Source organism: Chlorocebus sabaeus, chromosome 3 (genome assembly GCF_047675955.1).
Source record: "Chlorocebus sabaeus isolate Y175 chromosome 3, mChlSab1.0.hap1, whole genome shotgun sequence".
Classification (NCBI taxonomy): Eukaryota; Metazoa; Chordata; class Mammalia; order Primates; family Cercopithecidae; genus Chlorocebus; species Chlorocebus sabaeus.
The window spans coordinates 25,077,047-25,091,972 of record NC_132906.1 but is presented as its reverse complement, the minus strand read 5'-3'; the positions used below and the strand labels follow the sequence as shown (position 1 = coordinate 25,091,972).

The 14,926-nt window shown below is 36.8% G+C and overlaps 1 protein-coding gene across 2 annotated transcripts in view; it reads left to right on the top strand.

Annotated features, from left to right (window-relative positions):
- HTR2A (5-hydroxytryptamine receptor 2A) overlaps positions 1-8,255 on the top strand; it is a 63,736-nt gene extending 55,481 nt beyond the window's left edge. For both annotated transcript variants that reach the window (XM_007960373.3, XM_007960372.3), the window contains exon 3: positions 4,678-8,255. In XM_007960373.3, coding sequence (XP_007958564.1) covers positions 4,678-5,480 — 803 coding nt within the window. In that variant the 3' untranslated portion in view covers positions 5,481-8,255. The remainder of the gene's footprint in view (positions 1-4,677) is intronic.
- Positions 8,256-14,926: the final 6,671 nt, after the last annotated feature.

Genomic DNA, 14,926 nt, shown 5'->3' with positions numbered 1-14,926 from the left:
TGTCCTGTTCCCTACAAGAGGATGGTTAGCTAGGAAGGCAATCTTCTTATTTCCCAAGAAATGTACACCATCTCAGAAAAAGTCCAAGATTAAGAGTAAAGCCAGTCCTTCACAGCCGGCAGTTCAAAGTGAGTTATTTATGCAGCCTGTGGTAAGATGTTAACTAGAGGTGCAAAGTTTATGTGCAGGAAGTAAGCAGAGCTATGCTGAAAGAAAGACACCGAGCAAAGCTTTTGTGTTCTTGGGTGTCAAGGTTTCCCATACATTTTATTGTCTGAGTTTCAGTGGAAATAAATAAAATGCTACACTGAGGATCCAATACTGATATTGAATTTTGACAGCTGTTTTCCACTCCTCAGAAAAATATATTAAACAAAATGCAGAGTCACGTAATTCAAGTTACTGTCTGTTTTGTTCATAAAGGAAAATGCTTTATATGCAGAAATTTCAAGTGAGAGGAGATGTCAGGTCTCCAAAAGCAGCTATTATCAAACAAAGCAGCCAGATAATGAATGCCCCGGAGATGGCTGTGACCACAATATTGGAGATTAGCCCATGTCTTCATCTCTCTTGGTAGAGGCACATGCTTTTGAGCTGCTTATTGTACCAACAAAGCCTATCTATGTGTTCTAGTTTTTTGACATAAAGTTTCCTCTTCTCTTTATAGAGTATTACTTTCACTTCCTGGTTATTCTTTCTACAACCCTTGCTGACCAGTTACTATGAGTAAGGCATGGAAAAAGAATGGTATACAATAGTATTCAGGATGTTTTTGTTATATGTAAAGATGAATAGGCCATCTAAATAACTGATCAGCTTGATTCTCCACCTCCAAATTAGTGTCCCCCTTCCAGACAGAACAACTCTGCCTGTAACCTCTTACCACATCCTCTTGTAGAGTGGCTTTTATCCCAGGCATTTAAGAGAGGGATTATTGGCCGGGCGCGGTGGCTCAAGCCTGTAATCCCAGCACTTTGGGAGGCCAAGACGGGCAGATCACGAGGTCAGGAGATCGAGACCATCCTGGCTAACATGGTGAAACCCCATCTCTACTAAAAAAATACAAAAAACTAGCCGGGCGAGGTGGTGGGTGCCTGTAGTCCCAGCTACTCGGGAGGCTGAGGCAGGAGAATGGTGTAAACCCGGGAGGTGGAGCTTGCAGTGAGCTGAGATCCGGCCACTGCACTCCAGCCTGGGCAACAGAGCGAGACTCCATCTCAAAAAAAAAAAAAAAAAAAAAAAGAGAGAGAGAGAGGGATTATCTATTTCAGTGCAGATGACTCCATCACCCCTCTCAGAAACTGGGCTATTCTAGAATGGTGTGTGTGTGTGTGTGTGTGTGTGTGTGTGTGTGTCCAACCCAAGACACTATTGCAAATAATTAAACAATTTGGCATTTTAGGTAGGCCCGCATTCTGGTTAATTGAGAATTGCCACTTATGTAAATTACCAGGTTATAAGCAAATAGGGCAAAAGGCTCTCAAGGTAGTTACTTCCTTTGTATTAATTAGAAAAAGGAACACTCAAGAGTTTAATAACAAAATCACACACCTGTTTTGGATGGTTGATATCTTGTTTATGTGTATCATGGCTAATAGTAATGCTGTAATTCATCACATTCGAAAAGTAATCAACAGTTCTAGCTGTACAAAATTAAAATTGATTAAGACCCTGCATCACCCTGGCAGAAGCTAATAATTACATCAGTGTTAACTCTATGGCCAATAGCCAAAACCCTTTTTAGCCTCTTTTGGTTTAAAAAGATCTGCTATATAAAATCTAGTATATACAATCTAAGCAAAATGGATTAGAATAAAATAATGTTGATATATTTAATATAAATAATTCTGCAGAGGAAGCTACTCTTATGTTTATTGACCACTGATAGAACATTACTCTGGACTGGGTGCTGTGCTAGGTGCTCTGCAAATTTGATCCATTTTATCCTCACCAAATGCATGAAGGTATGTTGGTGCCAGCCTCCCATGATATAGACGAAGTGGGGACTATAGGAATGAAGAAGACAATTCGGGAGCCCAGAGTCACAGCCAAGACTCAAATCCAGGGATGTCTCAAATGGATGAACAAAGCATCCTTTCTAATCAATGAGCAACTATGCTGTCTAACAAGACCTTGTACATGAGTACAGGAAATATATTTCACAGATCTAGATTCAAACACTGGGAGAAAAACACTCTTCTTAGAAATCATGCCCTTACTTTTACAATCAAGAGTTTTCTGAAGGATAAGCAAAACTGGTCAATATCCAAGGTCTCAGAGGATGTTCCCTCTTGGAGACACAGCTCATCAATCTCTTCTTGAATGTTGCAAACAATGGGTCAGGAACAGAGAGGGATGGAGGAAATGAAGAGTCATTAGCCATAATAAGTGTCCTTATGAACAGCTCTGATGTCATTTATCTCCACCTTCCAAGAATCCTGGATGGGCTTGCATAGGCAAGTGACAAATATTGTCAATTAAGTCTTTGAAGATAATGGCAAATGTCACTAAGAAAGATTTGTGTTGACTATTACATCAACTCAGTGTTCTCTCCTGGTCGCAATGGCCAATGTGAGGTAACATGAGGTTAGGACAGTCATGTCTGTGCTTGGATGAAGCGGAATTCTAATGCAGAAGTTAGATTAGAGATTCTCCAAAAATCTTTTTCCAGATGAATGGCAAGAGTGAGGCAGTGGCCCTCAACTCTGGAATAAACCGGTGTTCTTGGCTGGTGTGAGACCACATATTAGACCCTAAAGATGGTCATAAGCAGTAACCAGGACACTCGTTATTCTACAGTTCTGAGAGTGCTGAAAATATGGGCAGGAGTTAGAAGGGAACTTTTTTTCTGACTTTTTCTCCCAGGCTGTCCCTGCAATATCTACCATTTCATGAAAGAAACAATCTTAAACTAAGTTATACAGAGTACTTGATTCATGTTTCCTCTCTTTTTTGTCATCCTGATTCTACCTTTATGGCAGAGAGAATAAGCCATCTCATGATTGCCTTGGACCAACCATCCCAGGCCAGTAGAGAAAGATACACCTATTTCCCCAGGAGCAGAGAGGTTGTCCATGGTGGGGGTTGGGTGGTGAAACTACACAACATGGCCAGTCGAATCTTCCTTTAAAAAGGTCCTATCATCATGTGGGGCATGGAGCATGATGAAAGGCCAGTGGGGGTTGCCTTTATTCACTTCTGCTTCCTCCTCTGCCTAATCTCTGCGCCTGAGGGAGCTTTACAGATCCCCCAACTCTGGGTGATGGAGCAATGGACCATATAGGCCCATGTTCCCCTGTATTACCTCATCCTGTACCTACCTCTTATATTTGTCAATAAAAAGTCTATGGCTGTCTTGCTTTTTGTAGTCCACCCTTATAAATGCTCTACTACTAAAAACATACAACTTTTACGGGACAATTGGAAATTTGAACACTAACTCTACATTTAATATTAAGGAAATATTAAACTTCTATTTAGGAGTGAGAATGGTATTGTGAAAATATTAGGTTTGTTTAAGAGTGCACAGCTTTTAGATCTATGTAATAAATATTTTCAGATTGAATGACATGATGTCTAGGATTTGGTTCATAATAACGTGGGAGGGATGGCAGCCGGAGGACGTATGGATGAAACAAGGTTGGGCTTGAGCTGATAATCTTTGAAGCTGGGTGATGAGTTCACTGTACTGGGTTTGGTTTTTGGTTTGTTAGTTGTGTGTATGTTAAAAATTTTTCCATAATAAAAGCTTTTTTAGAAAGAATTAAAATTGGTTAAAGTTATTTTAAATTAATATTAGAAAATTGTATTTCTCAAAAATATTTTATGTGCAATTATCATGATTTATAATGTTAAATGGAATAGGAAGATCTAAAACATATAAGATACAAAGTACTGCATATAAAGTACTGCATATACACGTTTATAGGTACATGTAAGTGGAAGAAGAAATGATACAAATGTAAATTATGTTTGCCCCTGGCTGGTGAGAATACATAATATTTTTCTTTATTCATTGTTACATTTTTGTACTTCCCAAACTGTCTAGAGAGAAAAGATACTATATTTATAATTTTATAGTTATTTTTATATATAAGCCATGCTTGTGACATATTATTAGATTTTTTAAAAAGATACAGAACTGTTTGTGAAAAAGAACCTCAATTCTGTTCTAAAATGTGTGCACATGGTAAGAGTGTGTGTGTGTGTGTATCTAAAACAAACAGCATCAAAAAAAGAAACAAATCTATATTCTAGATTTTCATAGACAAAAATAAATAAATATATAAATAAAATGAACAGCATCAGTTGTTAATTGTGGCTATCTCTAGATGGTGATGTTATTGGATATTTTTTAGTTATTTACCTCTCTGTGTGTTTCTTCAATTAATAAGTATAATATAATCAGAAAAATATGGCATAAAAAATTAAAGCTAGATTATAGTTCTTTGTAAGTAAAGGATTAGCTATATGGGGCAATAAAATATACAAGGAACTACATAATATATACTTAAAAAACACATAAGTAAGTCCAAAGGAATTTTAAATTCTCAAAGTATGTTAAGCTTTTAAACAATGTTGATATAAAATCTTTTCAATAGCCAGCATTAAGTGGTGATGCTCTTGCCTTCATGTACTCAACTCCTTAATCATGTTTCATTTTCTATCCAACTCCAGGTATATCGATGCCAATACCAGTCTTTGGGCTACAGGATGATTCGAAGGTCTTTAAGGAGGGGAGTTGCTTACTTGCCGATGATAACTTTGTCTTGATCGGCTCTTTTGTGTCATTTTTCATTCCCTTGACCATCATGGTGATCACCTACTTTCTAACTATCAAGTCACTCCAGAAAGAAGCTACTTTGTGTGTAAGTGATCTCGGCACACGGGCCAAATTAGCTTCTTTCAGCTTCCTCCCTCAGAGTTCTTTGTCTTCAGAAAAGCTGTTCCAGAGGTCGATCCACAGGGACCCAGGGTCCTACACAGGCAGAAGGACTATGCAGTCCATCAGCAATGAGCAAAAGGCATGCAAGGTGCTGGGTATCGTCTTCTTCCTGTTTGTGGTGATGTGGTGCCCTTTCTTCATCACGAACATCATGGCCGTCATCTGCAAAGAGTCTTGCAATGAGGATGTCATTGGGGCCCTGCTCAATGTGTTTGTTTGGATCGGTTATCTCTCTTCAGCAGTCAACCCACTGGTCTACACACTGTTCAACAAGACTTATAGGTCAGCCTTTTCACGGTATATTCAGTGTCAGTACAAGGAAAACAAAAAACCATTGCAGTTAATTTTAGTGAACACTATACCGGCTTTGGCCTACAAGTCTAGCCAACTTCAAATGGGACAAAAAAAGAATTCAAAGCAAGATGCCAAGACAACAGATAATGACTGCTCAATGGTTGCTCTAGGAAAGCAGCATTCTGAAGATGCTTCTAAAGACAATAGCGACGGAGTGAATGAAAAGGTGAGCTGTGTGTGACAGGCCAGTTGCCATGGTAACTGTGGAGGGCACACTGAGCAAGTTTTCACCTATCTGGAAAAAAAAATAAGAGACTGGAAAAAATTACACCAGTCTAGTGGAACCAACGATCATATCTGTATGCCTCATTTTATTCTGTCAATGAAAAGTGGGGTTCAATGCTACAAAGTGTGTGCTTGGAAAATGTTCTGACAGCATTTCAGCTGTGAGCTTTCTGATACTTATTTATAACATTGTAAATTATGTCTTTAAAATGATTCACTTTTATTGTATAATTATGAAGCCCTAAGTAAATCTAAATTAACTTCTATTTTCAAGTGGAAACCTTGCTGCTATGCTGTTCCTTGATGGCATGGGATAGAGTTGGTTACCTATATGCTGTAAATAAAAATAGCTATAAATAGTGAAAATTTTATTGAACATAATGGCCTCTTTAAAAATCTCTTTAAAACTTACTATGGTATATATTTTGAAAGGAGAAAAAAAAGACACTAAGGTCAGTGTTACAAAATCTGTATTGCTAAGATAATTAAATGAAATACTTGATAACATTTTTCATTCCTGCTTTTTCATAGATACCATTTTGAAATATTCACAAGGTTGCTGCATTTGCTGCATTTCAAGTTAATTCTCAGAAGTGAAAAATATTTCAAATATTATTCAATAACTATTGCTGCTTTCTCTTCTACTTCTTGTGCTTTACTCTGAATTTCCAATGTGGTCTTGTTTGATATTTGTTCTTCTAGGTAAACTAGCAAAAGGATGATTTAACATTACCAAATGTGTTTCTAGCAATTGCTTCTCTAAAACAGCACCATAGAGGTTATTTGGTAACTTGCTGTGAAATGACTGCATCATGCATGCACTCTTTTGAGCAGTAAACAGTATATTGATGTAACTGTGTCGGGATTGAGGATGAACTCAGGTTTCTGGCTACTGACAGTGGTAGAGTCCCAGGACATCTCCGTAAAAAGCAGGTGACTTTCCTATGACACTCATCAGGTAAATTGATGCTTTCAGATCCATTGGTTTATACTATTCATTAAAACCATTCCGCTTGGTTCCACAATCATCTATTGAGTGTACATTTATGTGTGAAGCAAATTTCTAGATATGAGAAATATAAAAATAATTAAAATAAAAATCCTTGCCTTTAAACAAAATGGTTCGGCCAGGCACGGTGGCTCATGCGTGTAATCCTAGCACTTCAGGAGGCTGAGATGGGAGGATCACTTGAGGCCAAGAGTTCAAGACCAACCTGGGTAAAAAAGTGAGACCTCCCTGTCTTTACAAAAAAAAATTAGCTGATCCTGGTGGCACACAACTGTGGTCCCAGCTACACGGGAGGCTGAGACACAAGGATCACTTGAGCTCAGGCGCTCAAGGCTGCAGTGAGCCAAGTTCACATCACTGCCATTTCCTCCTGGGCAACAGAGCGAGACAACTACCACAAAAAAAAAAAAAAAAAAGACTAAACTGAAATGGTCTTAGTCAAAAAATATAAACAGACTTATTTTTAGAATCCTTTCAACTTATTTCCTTCTTACCTGGTTCAGAAACAAGTTTGTTTCAACTGTGAGAGTAGTTTTCAAAATAAGTTTTCTTGATTGGTTTACCAACAAACAACAAAGAAAGGAGGGGGAAAATATCACTTGAGGCTTAACATTGCAATTAATTTAGAAATATACACCTGAATCTCAAACCAATTTATAACTACCATAGTTTTGAGCAAAATTTTTCTTTTATTTCTCCAAAAACTCACTCATTTCAGTATTACTCATTGGCACTGGGCTCCCTAATTGAAAAGCAGATATTATAATATTTCGTTGAAGTTGTTACTGAAGAGAAAAAGAGATTAACAACAGTTAATCCACTTTGATATTATAACACTCAAGGTTAAATTACATGTTGTTATTGGAATCAGTGTTAGATATGTGATTACAATGCTGAAGCATTTCTATTGAATGAGAAATAGTTTTTGCCTTAAAGCTTTGGAAAAAGCTACAGATTTGAAAACTAAAGAATGTGGGAAGTGTCACTGTGTGATTTGGAAATGCATAAATTCTAATTATGTCCTCATAGATATGTTGAAAGATAGTTCACTATTTCAAAGATAGAATGTGTAAGATGCTGCTAGTACCAAGGCTGCATTTGAACTGAACTACTCCATGATTATACCATACTAACTGATAAAAATATAAATGTTAAAATGTCTGTGCTCTAATGTATTTTGCCTTCACTTATAACACTGCACATTTCATTTTATATTAGGGAAAATATTACAGATTCTACCCCCATATACTCAATCTTGATCAGAATGAACATTAATGTTGCCTGATAGATGTCTTTTGACTACCTATATATTACAAATGTATATGTGTTTTTTTATTCCATTAGTATCTATTCAAGTGTATACTGTATAGGCAAATGTGTAGCTGTATATATGTACAGACATGTTCTCATGCACTTTATTCAATATTTATATATTTATATGGAGGAAAAGCAAGTCAATGAAAACAGTCAGTGTATACACACGTGTGCATGTTTGTATCATGTTTATTTAAATGTGAATTCATGTTCTAATATTTCTATGACCTTCCATTGCTGCAAAGCAGATTAAAGTGTAACAAAAGTATCAGCTCTTTAAATAAACTGGAAGTTAATCTAATTTTGTGGAAGAACTTTAAGACAAGTCTATGAGAATGGTGAACACAATGGTCCACATATATAGTTTCTTGATCCTAAATAAAATGGCACCTTTGGGCCCTTTGTTTAGTTTGGCGATTTTCTGACTACTATGACTTTTTAAACAGACTCACGCCTAAGTGAAACACAGTTGTCAAATGATTTATGGATCTGTGATTAAAGGACTCACTTTTAATCAATACTATCAAAACGGAGTAACAAACCTTGCTCTACTTTAAGTTGAATGATAGATTCCTCTATATTCAAAAAAAAAAGCAATTAACTGCCATAATTAGGGAAAACTCAGTTTAAAGCATACTTCATCTACTTGGCCACAGCGCCATCTCATGGTAATTTTTTAAAGTGCTCCTGTAGCCAAATTGAACTAAGTCACGGTACTGCTTTCAGAAAAGGGTGCTTCTCCCATTTGTGCATCAATGAGACACATCAATGAGACATATTTGCAAAGTGCTAAATTATTCTGTGCCATATGTAACAAATACAGTGAAGATTATTTTATGAACTTATTTTAATCAAGGTGATGCTAAAAGTTTTTCAAGAAAGGATAACTGTAAATAAAGTATACTCAAAAATGAATGCAATTTGGTGTGAGTCCATAGCTGTGTCTTCTAAAGGGAATTACCCCAAATCTTCCAGGTCATCAGACTCAGAACTCCAGGTATCATCCTGATATTTGAGAACAAAAAAGCCTGTGCTTCTGGAAGTCAGGCATGTCACAGAGCTAGGACCCATCCGGTTGGATTAGCTTTATCGCCATTATCCAGTTTCTAGTTATCTGCAGTAGAAATATGCTCCATGTTTGATCACTATGTCTGGTTCCACAAAGCCTAGGAACATAGAGAACAACTTCAGTGCCCTAAGAGATGTGCACAGGTGCTCGTGGTGTACACCAAGACATGCACACAGGTGTGCATATGCACAGATGCGTTGACATACACACACACTCTCTCTCTTTCACAGGAGATCATTTTGGGAATTAAAGTAAACCAAGGAGGCATGGTGTCATTTAACAGTTACCCTCATTCATCATTTCATCTTTAACTGCAGGGAAAGTATATTGAGAGCCTATTGTGTGCCAGGCGTTAAGCTGGTTGCTTTGCTTCGTTACCAAATGGAATTTTCACAACAGTCTCACAAGGTAGAATTATTTTTCTTTGTTTACAAATGAAGGAAACTGAGATTCAGAGCAGTTAGTAACACATTCAAAGTCACACTGCTGGCAAGAAAATTGGCAAGTTTAAGCCTGGGTCATCTGACTCCAAAGCATAAAATATTTTCCCAACCTCACACAGTGCAGGGGAAAGATCACCTGTCAAAACCACAATAGGAGAGTTCCCACGTTGGCTTCTCCATTCGCTGCTTACGTGAGTTGGAACCAGTCTCTTAACAACTCTGGGCCTTCATTTCACTGTCTGTAAAATGGAGCTGCTGGTACTCATCCTGGCTAACTGACAGAGTAGCTTAGACAAGATCATGCCTATGGCTGTGCTCAGTAACTTGTAAAACACCATGTAAATGTAATCAGTGTGTTATTAGAAAGGAAAAACTCCAAAGCCTCTGTAAATTATTAGCCATCAGAGCAAATTCTAGCCAAAACTGTGGGATAGGCAATATTCTAATTCAGCAGCTTCTGCTACTCTCTTGGTGTTTCTCTTTTTCAAAAAGTTTACTGCTGCTTTGTCCTCACCTTAATGCAGCTCTCCCTTCTTTGATGCTCCTTCTTATGACTTACATAAAAACTTTCCATCCCATGTGCCATTCCCTTGAGTGTCAACTCTCTGGAAGACTACTACTAAGTAACTGAAGTTGATATGCTACTGTGTGTCATTGACATCTCTTCAGCAGCCCACCATGATGAAAACCCAAAAGGCAGAAATCAAAGGAAAAATGTTAAGCATGAAGGAGACAAGTGAGAAGAAAATTTGGGGATGAGAAATATTTTCTTGGTATCCCTCAAATGACCAACAACAACAACAAAGTACTTTCAAACACTTCATAACTTATATAAAGTGTTATAACTTAATATTGAATTTAATCCACAATAGTAATGATGATTTTGAAAGAAACATTCAAGACTTTGAAGATTTCATTCTAAACTGAGAACATTAATGATGTATTTGCTCCAGCAAATATGCAATGAGACAAGACTTCTTTGTGAATTTCTGATTATTTTGGCATATGGCTTGCTAAAACAAATGTTTTACTTTTTTTTAAAATTTTTCCTTAATAGTTTACACACCAGTCTTAACTCTGACCTTATTTTTAATTTTATTTTTTATTTTTATTTTTTTTTTTTGAGGTGGAGTCTCACTCTGTCACCCAGGCTAGATGCAATGGCGTGATCTCACCTCACTGTAACCTCCGCCTCCTGGGTTCAAGCAATTCTCCTGCCTCAGCCTCGTTAGTAGCTGGGATTACAGGCACGCACCACCATGCCCGGCTAATTTTTGTATTTTTAGTAGACATGGGGTTTCACTGTGTTGGTCAGGCTAGTCTTGAACTCCTGACCTCGTGATCCACTCACCTCAGCTTCCCAAAGTGCTGGGATTACAGGCATGAGCCACCATGCCTGGCCTAACTCTGACCTTCTTTTTTGATATTAACACCAGTATGTCCATCTCAGCCAATGTTTTATGGGAAGTCTTCATACCCAATTGGAACCTTTTTTCACGTGGCCCAATCACAGCAGAAGACAGACAGAAAACCGAGATCCAGCCTGCTGCTGTTGTCTGACCTTGGACAAATCTGAGCTTTTCCTCCTTGAAGCATATAATAAAGGATTTAGGGTCAATGATCTCAGTGAGGAGTCTCTTCTATGTCTATGCTTATCTGAACACTAGAGAGTCCAGACAAGGCCTTGTTGAACCAAGGCACAGCTTCAGGTGCGAAGGATAATCTGGAATGCACAATCCTCACATTTTCTTAAATTCTCTAGATGAATTTCAAATAAGTGACAACTTCATCTTTTATATGGGAATCTTATGAGATAAATTCTAAATGTCTAAGAAGTTTCTAAGGTAAGAGACCAGGAGGCAAGTACCAACATAAATGTTTGTACACTGGCATTTTCCTCACTCTTCCACACAGTTTCGTAACGACTACAATATTTTGGATTGGCCTGTTTAATAACCCTCAGGCTTCCTGAAGAACAAGTGTTTCTACTATTTGAGTTCAATTTCCCTGAAGGGTTAAAATTTAAAAGCCCAAATAGATTTAGAAGTCATGGTGCAGAGAAGATCTCCTTTTTAAAAGCTAGATTTACGTTGACAGTATGCCAAGGTCACTTAAGTTTTCATTTATAATTGAGATTATGAGATCTTAAAAAAAGTACTTATTCTGTTTTCTAGAAAACAGCACACAATTTGTACTTCCTGTCTTACACTTATTTCAGATATTGAAAAGTAATATACCATTATTCAGATAATCTTGTCTTAGTCGGGGTGACCCTGCGAGCAGAGTTGAGACTCAGGTGCAGGTTATTTATGCAGGAGATGACCTGAAGGAGCCAACAGCATTACAGAGGGAAGAAGTAAACGTTCATTTAACTGTGTGTTCAGTGTGTCACATAAGCAAACACTATACTCAAATTGGGTTGAGCAAGTAGTGCTGCAAACTTATTTATTCTCTTAACAGGTTTGCTAGTGAGAGTCTGCTATGTGTATGTTACATGTAAGACCACTAAGTGTGGGAAGTCTGGGGATGGAATTACTCTTTTAAAAAACTTGAATAAGATACTGGATGGGGAGGTTTTTCTACCTCTTTGCAAAATGTTTGTTTATTTCATTGACTCTACCAACTTTGTCACAAATTAGCCTAAGTAATGTAGGATAACTTAACACGCCTACGCAGAGATGCCACATTGCATATGATAAGATGTCCCTTAAAGCATTGCCACCACCTGATGCTGATGTTTCAGCCACTTTGGATGCTGGTGAAAGCAAAATTGTGTGAGTCAACGGCAAAAGTGTTAAGAATATAGAATTTTAAAATTCGTTTTATGAGGAAAAAATGAAAATTAGATAGAATGTTCAATATCACTATCTCCAGGCTCCATTGTTAAAGTTCTGCATTCTAAGACCTAGGATCACAATGGGGTATATAAAGAAGAATATCTAAAAGATGGGAATTAGTCAACATACACAAACAATCCAAGAAGAATTTTTAAAAAGAAGAAAAAAGGAAATGAAAAAATAAACAATGGTAAATATCAAAACAAATGTGTTCAGCATGTATACATGTAATGATGTGTCTCTCTGATACTCTAAAAAGGGGATATATTTATTAGCCTTTAATTTCTAGAGACAAGATGGTGGGGTTTTTTTCCAAATTAGCAGAAAAACAGGAAATGTTAGTTATTCACAAGTGATTACAATTATGACAAAATTAAGACAACTAGACATTTCCAAGACTGAAGAACAAGAAGAGTGATTTGCATGAAAATGTAACACTACATTTATTCTTCTAATATAATCACCAGAGAACTTGACTATGATTAATTATTCCTACACTTCTCTAAAATAGAATGTGGAAGCTATGACTCACTTCTGGTCCAGCTCCTCTCCACCAGATAGACCTAAGTCTGAAAACATATTGGAACCACTCAAAAAGAAAAAACTCTTGTCAAACTTAGAATTATTATCACTGTCATGATGTTCAAATTACTTCAATTTATATGAAGTATCAAGTTACTTCAATTTATATGAAGCATAATAAATACAATATTGAAACTACTAGTGCATTTATATAACATTCAGGTTTGAGAAATTTGCTTTAATAACTTTGAAAGACAAAATAACTATTTCTGACTTAGATGAGAATTTTTTTAATTTGACTTAAATACCAGCTTCTTTTGCTAATAGCTTTAAGTAGTCCTACTTGGTTCTAAGAATTTGAGCAAAGTACAGCTAGCCACTTGTAGTGGGCAATTATGTATACATAAAGCATAAACTAGCAATGTTTTCACATTTTTTGAAACAGCGAGATTAAATCCAGAAATATCCAACTTATTTATTTTACTACAACAAGGAAACCAGAAGGAATGTCAAAGGAAGATACTGAAGTTGATACTTATTGAGCAACAATTTTGTGCTAATTTCACACATTTAATCACTAAAACATGTCTATTTATGTATCATTGTAACCACAGAGGAAACTGAGTCTCAAAGGTAAATTTGACCAATTCAACCAAGCTAAGGAGAAGAATCATAATTCAAGCATGACTATGTGAATGATAAACTTTTACTGTTTCTTATTTCCACTGTGCTAAAGATCAGAAAATATTTTCTATAAGGAGTCAAATAGTACATGTTTTAGGTTCCGGTGTAGTATGAAAACAGCCATAGACAGTAAGCAAATGAGTGAATGTAACTATGTCCCAATAAAACTTTATTTACAAAAACAGACTCTCGGTCAGATTTGAGCCTGGACTATATAGTTAGCTAATCTCTGGACACTACCATCCAACAACAGCAACAATAATTACCAAACTACAACAACCACAACAACATATACTACTACACTGCTACTACCATCACATCTATTTATTTGAGCCCTTAGTAAATGTCAAGTATTATGTTAGATATTTTAGTATATCCTTACAATGCCAACACTACACAGTGGATATTATCATCACCTCCATTTTTTACATAAGGAAACTAGAGATTAACCTACCCAAGCTCACACATAGTAAGTAATAGAGCTGGGTTCTGAATCAACATCTGTATTCTCAGCCACTTGCTCTATTTCCTCCCTACCCCAAAAGAATGAAAGCACATCTCTATGTGGCTGCATTATGCCTGTGACTGCCTTGCCTTAGACTAAAGAGTGAAGCTTAGCAGAGCTTTAACTTTGGGAAGGCTATAGTTCCTTCTAAAGCCTCCAACTTACAAAATGCAGGGTAAATTAGACTTTGCTGAATGAACATAATTTCAACCCATAAGCATAAGTGTTGACAAGTGATCAGCAACATGGTTAATTCTCTAAAGGAAATTCTTGATTTGGTAAGATAGAAGCATAATATATTGATTGCTGTCTTTTCTCTTAGCTCACCTTGCACAGAGAATGCATCTAATATTAACTTCCTCCTAAATGAAAGGAAGAATGTATAAACTCTATGTCCTTTATATTTGTAGAAGAATGCTCAAAAATAAATTTCTTACATGCCCTTTCTACTTCCTATGCTAATCAATAAAATAATAAATTTTGACTGGAAAAAATACTCTTTAAAATAAATGTTATAGATATTAATACAAATCAGGGAGATTGAAAAATCTCCAAGTTCCTTGGGAGAACATGGATCTTATTGTCAGAACACACATGGAAATGACAAAATAGGAATCATTGCTTTGAATCAATGTCAAATAGGCCTCACAGAAGCTCAGAGACACATAACCCAGTACAGACTAAATCAAAGGCTACCAGAGGGATGCAGGCACAAGTTCCTCCATTTTCATCAAAGGCCTCAATCATCCACAGGACTCAGCTACTCTCTCTCAACCTGTTTCACTCGGTCTCTTTCACTTATGTTGTGGGAAGTCAGGGACCCCAAATGGAGGGACCGGCTGAAGCCGCGGCAGAAGAACATAAATTGTGAAGATTTCATGGATATTTATTAGTTCCCCAAATTAATACTTTTATAATTTCTTACGTCTGTCTTTACTGTAATCTCTGAACATAAATTGTGAAGATTTCATGGACACTTATCACTTCCCCAGTCAATACCCTTGTGATTTCCTATGCCT